This window comes from Mustela nigripes, chromosome 1 (assembly GCF_022355385.1).
Source record: "Mustela nigripes isolate SB6536 chromosome 1, MUSNIG.SB6536, whole genome shotgun sequence".
NCBI lineage: Eukaryota > Metazoa > Chordata > Mammalia > Carnivora > Mustelidae > Mustela > Mustela nigripes.
Window position 1 is genome coordinate 13,954,876 of NC_081557.1, and position 8,499 is coordinate 13,963,374.

General features: G+C 34.4%; 1 protein-coding gene across 1 annotated transcript; it reads right to left on the bottom strand.

Moving 5' to 3' along the window:
• Positions 1–5,066: 5,066 nt before the first annotated feature.
• Positions 5,067–7,551, bottom strand: LOC132010034 (olfactory receptor 1052-like). The gene is made up of 2 exons (XM_059388020.1): positions 7,515–7,551; positions 5,067–6,037 (listed from the first exon to the last, which is right to left on the bottom strand). The coding sequence occupies exon 2, from the start codon at positions 6,003–6,005 to the stop codon at positions 5,067–5,069; it is 939 nt and encodes a 312-aa protein (XP_059244003.1). The 5' UTR covers positions 6,006–6,037; positions 7,515–7,551.
• Between the last annotated feature and the right edge of the window lie 948 nt (positions 7,552–8,499).

Genomic DNA, 8,499 nt, shown 5'->3' on the forward strand with positions numbered 1-8,499 from the left:
TTTAATTCTATTTCACTTATCTCAATAATTTGAATGGATTTGAAGCTGATGATTTTTCTTCACATTCCATTCATAACATGTATTAAGAGTTGCTGTTTTTGAAAACTGGAGAGGCATTTGTAATTCCTTTGTTAGAACACATAAATATAACACCTACCTGGTTTTGAGATGACGCTTAGACCTTTCTCTCAGTTTCCGGACTTGTGCTTTTATTTGGTTGAGGGTCTTTGGAGGATGGAATCCCCAGTGATTCTGTGACACTATGTTTCATTAAAAGAGCAAAGAGAGACATGGGGAAGGTAAAGTCCCAGCACTATCTTTCCAAATTGTAGCAATTCATGGATGTAGCCATTTCTCAGTTTTAGAGAAAACTGTCACATAAATTCCTGTCTCAACTATATAAGCCTCTGCAGAACAACCCCTAAATTATTAAAAATGAACTCCATCAGTGTTTATCATAATTTACATAATATAGTTATATATATAATATGTATCATATATATCTTTATTTTAGTTATATATATCTTTATATATAATATATATATCTTTATATATAATATATATTTTTTATTTATATATATAAATTATATATATATATATATATATATAAAGCTTTATTTTAGTTTTAAAGAGGGCTAAATTCCATTTGTTGATGACCATATGCTTCTATATACATGTATTATTATTGGTTAGTAATTATGGAAAATAGACATATATTTCAATTTGAGATAGCCCAAAAGAAGGGGAAGCAATCAGTAATCACTAGATAGAGTTCAAATGTGTGTGTGTTCATACATTTTTAATATAAGAGATCATTGAACAAATTAAGACACTAAAATAAATATCAAGTTTAACATTTTTATCACTGTGGTGGTTGAACATAAATGTAATTTTTAGAAATTCTAAGTAAGCTGCTCCTTGGAGGATAGAACGAAAAACATAAAAGGTGGTAAATCAGAATAAAATGGTAGACATTTACATTCAGTAAAAAAGGGGCAAATAAGCATAAATAAGTCACTGATACAGATCAAATGCAACCAAACCAACAAACACAACTGTACAAGAGCAAGGTGGCGAGAATTTGCAATGATATTAAAATGAAGCAATAGCTAAAACAGACTAACACACGGGGAACATTATAATTAATTTAACTAACAAGAATATTGTTTTTTCTCTGGCAAAGAAATATTAAGTAAGATACTCGTTGGGGTTGCTTTTATTTATTAAGTGCCTAGTATGTTCCAGGCACTTCACAACTCCTAATTACCTCTAATCATGTAATTTTATTTAATTGAATATCCTGATCCATATAATTCACATTATACATGCCTCAGAATAATTGAGTGTGGACTTTGGGAAATGGTAAGACAATATCTTAATACAATGATTGTCTCATGTAAAAATTAGTGCTGCTTTTACTGTTTATTCCATACAGCATTTTAATATCGACAAACTAGGAGTGAACACGATAATGATGAAATTTGAAACCATATTGCATGAAAAATAGTGGAAAAGATAGACAATATCCAGTATGAGAAAAATTAGACTCAGGATAATATTCTTCCCCACCCCCTCAAGATTTTATTTATTTATTTATTTATTTATTTATTTATTTGACACAGAGAGAGAGAGAACACAAGCAGAGGGAGTAGCAGAGGGAGAGGGAGAAGCAGGCTCTCCACTGAGCAGGGAGCCTGAAGCAGGGTTTGATCCTAGGACCCAGAGATCAGGACCTGAGCTGAAGGCTGATGCTTAACCGACTGAGCCACTCAGCACCCCTCTGGACGGTGGTCTGATTCAGCAAACAGGGAACATCTAAGCAGTCTAAGAATGAAGAGTGAGAATATATGAATGTTAAGACTTCATAAGACATATCTAAGACTAATTGATACTAACTCTAAAGAAAGAGATGGGTCTTACTTAAATTGAAAAAAAAAAAGAAGTCATATTTAATTGGTAAAATTTAACAAACTGGTTTTATAGGGGAAGGGTGACAAACATTGGACCATTTGTAGAGGGCATTCTATGGCAAATTAGGGTTTTGATAGGATGACAATATGCTTCTTAGATATCCATAATGCTGAGGGTCACAATTTGTTCACAAGCCATAACTGACCAAGGAGTAACTGAAAAGGGCCATCAGAGCTGCGGCTGATGCAATTACTATTGCATTCAGAGCACAAGATCAAATCTCAAATCTTGGGAATGTTGACTTGTGGGTCTCTTAATAAATAAAAAAATAACAAACATGACCATGATGCAAATGTACTCATGACTTGTCCACATAGTGCCAGCAACTTATTTCTCTGATGAGTTAGGTCAATTTTTAAACTACAAACTCCAAGTCGAACCATGTGAAATTAAAAAAAAAATAATAATAACACAGTTAATAGAGATTCTCTGTGAGCTGAGAGGAAAGTCATGCTAGATAAACATCTGCTGAGTCCTGATTTCTCCAAGTGTTGATGTTGAGCAGTAACTGATTTTAGGGATGGGATAGAAGGATTGGAGCTAAAAGTGCCCATTCTCAATTTGGTATCCTGATATCTTATGTGGAATTTGAAGAAATAGCATCAGGTATTTCATGCATGAAGTACTCATTTATTTCTAATTGAGTAAGCATATTAACCACTTAAGGATATTTGGAATCTGCTTAACTGAGTTGTATTTACTAATATGTGTGTGTATATACATATATAAGTATATATGTATATATATATAAACATATATATATATAAATTATATATATACACACATATATGTATATATATGAGTCAGGTATATATATAGGATATATTACCCATTATATAAAATATATTACTCATTTTCCAATCTTCATGCTACAAATCTTCCACACACCCTTCATCTGCCTCACAGTTTAAGAAAGGGATTTTTTTTTTAATCTTATTCGAGTGTTCAGGTAATGTTCATATTATAATATCATTACTGTATATACTGTAATACAGTAACTCTTTGTTAGGATGAGTTGAAGGTCAATATTAAACATAAACAAATATCATACTTTTGTTCCATATAATGACACCCCTCCCACTCATGTCCACTTAGTAAACTATTTTATCTACATCCTGGCCAGTCCCTTATTTTATGAAGTGAGTATTGTAACAGAATGAGTTCAATTTGTTTTTATGAGTTTTAATTACCTGGCTTGTATGTTATACTTTGTGTTTGATACTTTAGGACATAAGATATTGACTTCTGTTGAAAAAATTGTGAAGAATGTTATAAAATTAGTTTCACTTATCATTATTATTTCACCTTTTTATTTTTTCTGAAAATCAAAACTTTAATACAAATTCATTTACAGGAATGCCTCTTATACATAAATGTCACATATATGTAGCCTTATGGGACTCATTTTCAAATAATATATTAAATAATTTCAGGGGTGCCTGGGTGGCTCAGTTGGCTAAGGGTCTGCCTTAGGCTCAGCTCATGGCCCCTGGGTCCTGGGATGGAGCCCCGCATTGAGCCTTCATTGAGCAATCTGTCCAGCTGGGCGTCTGCTTCTCCCTCTCTTTCTGCCCTTCCCCCCTGCTTGTGCTCTCACTCTCTCTCTCTTTCTCAAATAAATAAATAAAATCTTTTAAAAAGTAAAAAATAAATACATGATTTTGGATAATTATAAAGGACCACACAAATGTTATATGATGTTCTTGTTGGTGTGATTATTTCATTCTGAAAAGTAAACTTTCACATGAAGTTTTTCACTTGCATTTCTAATATAATGAGGATGCCGATATGGTATCTTTTTTCACATTTCAATTTGCTACCTTCACAGATATTGGAGCCATTCACTTATGAGTTTGTCTGTCACTGAGAAGAAAGAAAATAAAAGTTTAATTATGAGTCATGTAAAACCATGCATTAATATTTAAAGACAATTCAGCTGTCTCATTGTGCTGCTTGGCGTTGTTGCTTCTTAATATTCAATATTTAAAAGAATCTCAAAAACTCAAACATAATTTTATTTGTAAATGGAGATATTCTCTAGAACATTGGTTTGTTTCCATATAAAGGAGACTTTATAGCAATTTAGGAGGAAGAGATACTATGGAAAAATCAATATTTATGGGCCCGATTTCATCACTATCCATCTATATGTACAATTTGAATCAAAGGGAAAACAACGGGTTCAGATATTTTCCCTACCTGGAATACACAGCACAGATTTCCTCCTGAATAGAATACTATTTCCTTTTTAAAGGAAATTTCCTTTTTAAAGTCTAAGGGAATTCTGGGAGATGTTTAATGGAAAAAGGGAAATGGGTCTGGTTATTTATGACTCCTAAAGTATCTTCGAGGCCTCCTTTCTAAACACGAAGTCAAATTCTTCACTGAGTGTTTTCTTTGAGTATTAGTAACCCTACCACGTGGAGTGGTAGGAAAAGTGTGGTGTTCAGTCCTGTTCAGTTTTATATGTAGTGATGGAAATCAAAGTCAGGATCAGGGAAATGGTCCAGACTAAGCACTGGGAATGATATCACACAGGCGAAAGAGAACCCAAGTTCTCTTTCAGACTATTTTTGAGTATTTGCATTTATTTTGAAAGATGTCAAGCTATAAATAATCCAGGCTAATTTCAGAACATGCATATGCTAGCTTTGTGGATAATTCACATACCAATCCTCTTTGCTTTACAAGTATTTGCTTATTTCTGTGCTTAATAGAGATACTGAGTTAAGAGATACTTTATTATTTACTAATCTTGTGTTTGTATCTCTATTTGTGTGTCTGTTTATATGCCTGCATATCTATTTGTATGTATTTATTCCTACCCATGTACCCATGTACAGGAACAAAAATATCTTCAACTGTCCAGAGATAAGTAGCCTAGATCTTACTATGGTTTTTAGGTTAGTTTACACAATAACCAGTCATATCTCCTGTAGTTATTCTTCTAGACGTTTTCCTTCTGCTGTGTAATAGGAGGCTCCCATTAAGTAAACTCTCAGATTCCTTTGGACTCAAAACTTTAATAAATTCATATAAATATTCTTATCCAGAGAACTTCTTAAATGCTATTATGGGACACATATGGCATGAAATTAACAAGGAAAATATTTCATTTCTATAGCTCTTTTCACAGCCTCTTTCACTTCCTTGTTCCTCAAGCTGTAAATCACCGGGTTTAACATAGGAATCACCAGGGTATAAAACACAGATACCACCTTTTCTTGTTCTAGGGAATACTGGGAACTTGGCTGGATGTAACTAAAGCTTATGGAGCCATAGAATATAGTCACCGCCGTGAAATGTGACGCACAGGTGGAGAAGGCTTTCCGTCTGCCTGCTGCTGAGCGGATCCTCAGGATAGCAGCAACAATGAAGACATAGGAGATCATCACAATCAAGAAAATGATCATAGCAATAACTCCAGAGAAGATTAAAAGCAACAATTCATTCATGGATGTGTCAGAACATGACAACTTTAATAGTGGGGGAAGGTCACAGAAGAAGTGACTGATGATATTTGGCCCACAGAAAGACAATTTCACCAAACCAACTGTGTGTGTCAATGAGTTGATTAAGCCTCCTACACATGACCCAATGACCAGGGCAATGCAGACGAATTTAGTCATAGCCACTGTGTAAAGTAACGGGTTCACGATGGCCATGTAGCGGTCGTAAGCCATGGCCGCCAGCAGGAAGCCCTCGGTGGTAAGGAGTGACACAAATAAAAAATATTGCACGATGCACGCTGAGAAAGAGATCGTCTCCCGTTCAACAAAGAAGTTCAGCAGCATTTTGGGTGCAAAGACTGACGAATAGCAGGCGTCAACGAATGACAGACAGCTAAGGAAATGATACATGGGTGTCTGGAGTTTGGGGGTTATTTGGATTAGAAAGAGCATTCCTAGATTCCCCACCAAAGAAATGATATAGATCAGCAGGAACAAAACAAAGAGGACCACTTTCAGTTCAGCACGATCTGTCAGTCCCAAAAGGATAAATTCCGTAACCAATGTAAAATTAACATCAGTCATGTGTGTGTTTTTCTTGGTACCTGTTAATGATAAGAAAAATGAAATTGAGAACGATCATGCCACACCATCAAGACTACTTGGAATCCCTAACTCGCCTTGCAACTTGTTGACTTTTCTTTCCCAGTTGTTTTATCTATAAAACTAGAAAAATTTAACTAGTAACTCTCTAGTCTCTTCAAGTACTGTTTATAAGGCTATTCCAAAAGGAAATTCCATGAATGAAAAAAATAAAACATTATGGTGTTAAGCTTCAAGATGCATTTAAATGTTTCTCTTTTTATGTAAAGGAAAAAAAAAAGTAAAATTCATTCTAAAATATATGTGATGCAAAATCTGGTTTTTAAAGCATAATAACCAAGGTTGGAAATTTAATCTGTGTTCTCACAGGAGTTCTTTTCAACTTCTCACTTTGGATTTAATGGTAGCTAATGTCAAATACATCAAAATATAAGAATTAACTGTACTGGGGCGCCTGGGTGGCTCAGTGGGTTAAGGCTCTGCCTTCGGCTAGGGTCATGGTCCCAGGGTCCTGGGATCGAGCCCTGCATCAGGCTCTCTGCTCAGTGGGGAGCCTGCTTCCTTCTCTCTCTGCCTGCCTCTCTGTTTGCTTGTGATCTCTGTCTGTCGAATAAATAAAAATTTTTAAAAAATGAAATTCCAGATATGCCTTCATGTTTACTTCACATACCACAATATTTTTGAAAGTTGAATGTGATGAAAGACAAAGCCTTAGCATCCAAAAGGTCATCCTTAGAAAATAGCCAGAAGTATTGGTTTCTGAGAAAAATGCCACAGAGAATGAGAGGAGAGGGTAGTCTGAGCTAGAATGTGAACAACAACTTATATAATCGGCTTTTGAGGGGCGCCTAGGAGGCTGTCAGTTACGCAGCTGCCTTCCGCTAAGGTCATGATCCCAGGGTCCTGGGATCGAGTCGAGTCCCCCGTGGGGTTCCCTGCTCAGTGGAGAGCCTGCTTCTCCCTCTCTCCCACAGCTCCCCCTGCTTGTTCTATATCTCTGTCGAATGAAAAAATAAAATCTTAAAAAAGAAATGATTGGCTTTTGAAATCCAATAGAAATATCTTACTCAGGAGACTCAGAAAACAGAGTTTTTAACCTTTTTCTAATAAAGAGCAATGTAAACCTATAAAATAAAGCAAACCTATAAAACATATAGATACTTTTTTATAATTTTTTTGGATGTCGCAACACATTTCTTAAAATAATGCTATGTCTTTTCCACTGAATACACAATGGTTGATTATTACATTTTGTCTGAAAAAATATAACTACCTTTTTACATTTTATGGAAAATAAAAATAAATATTTTAAACAGTTCACAAGGCTATGGTTTTACCTCTTGAGAATAAAGGGAGAGATTTTTGATGGTTTCATTATTCTTTTACTTGGGAGACACTATTTCCTTAGTACAGTTGGTAAAACTCAGCAAAACATTACAAAATTATTGAAATAGCAAGAAAATGAAGTAACTGTTAGACATAGAATATCTACACTGATAGGTAAGTAATCCCTATGGGAATATCTAATTATGACATGATGTAATTCATCCTTCAGGGAAGAACATTCCACACTGATTAAAACATTGATTTTTCATTGTTTCAGTAGATGTTACCTAAAAATTTTGATGTTAATGTAGAAAAAGAAATTGATGTGTAGGATAAGGGGTAAGAATAAATGACCAAGTTATAAATTCCCCATACTCTGTATTTTTATGTCTTCTTCATCTTGGGTTTTTTTTTTTTTCATTTTTAACTGATTTGTAAAACATATTTATATGAGAAAGTGAAATAAGTGAGTTTTACTTACCAGTAAGAGAAAAAAAAAAAAAAAACAACATTAGCTTATTTAGGAACCTTATAACTGCTCATTCCAATGGATATTTCTCTATATTCCTCCCAAAACAATTAATCACTCATACACAAAAGTTGTATTTGTTTAACACTTACAGTAATACAAAAATTGGATAAATGATGGTAGTTTCAGGCAGGAGGACTGAAATTCAAACTTCTTTAATATATGATAACCACAGGCAGGGCCTCCATCGTATGAAAGCAAGAGCAAGACGGTCAAAAATTTTATTTATATATTTACTTTAGTACAAATGGGAATAGAGTCCCCAGAGTTAATTTTCTAATCAAAAGGATATAATAAATACATGATTAAAAGTTCCTCTGTGTTTCTTGAGGGACGTAGGAAACTCTCAGGACCTTAATGGCTCCCTGAAAGCATTTAATTTCCTGAATGTTAGAATGAATAGAAGGAAATGAAGAGCCAAGTAAGTATAGGGGAAAAATCAAAACAAAACAGAACATATAAATTCTGAACAACAGTGCAAAGAATAGGTAGTAATGCCTGCTCAATACTTTAGCAGGAGAAGCTTCTCAGAAAATCCAGTAGTTGGGCCTGCTTGTCAGAAAATGCATGTGCACACATCCACGTACACACACACACACACACACACACACACGTGAAACT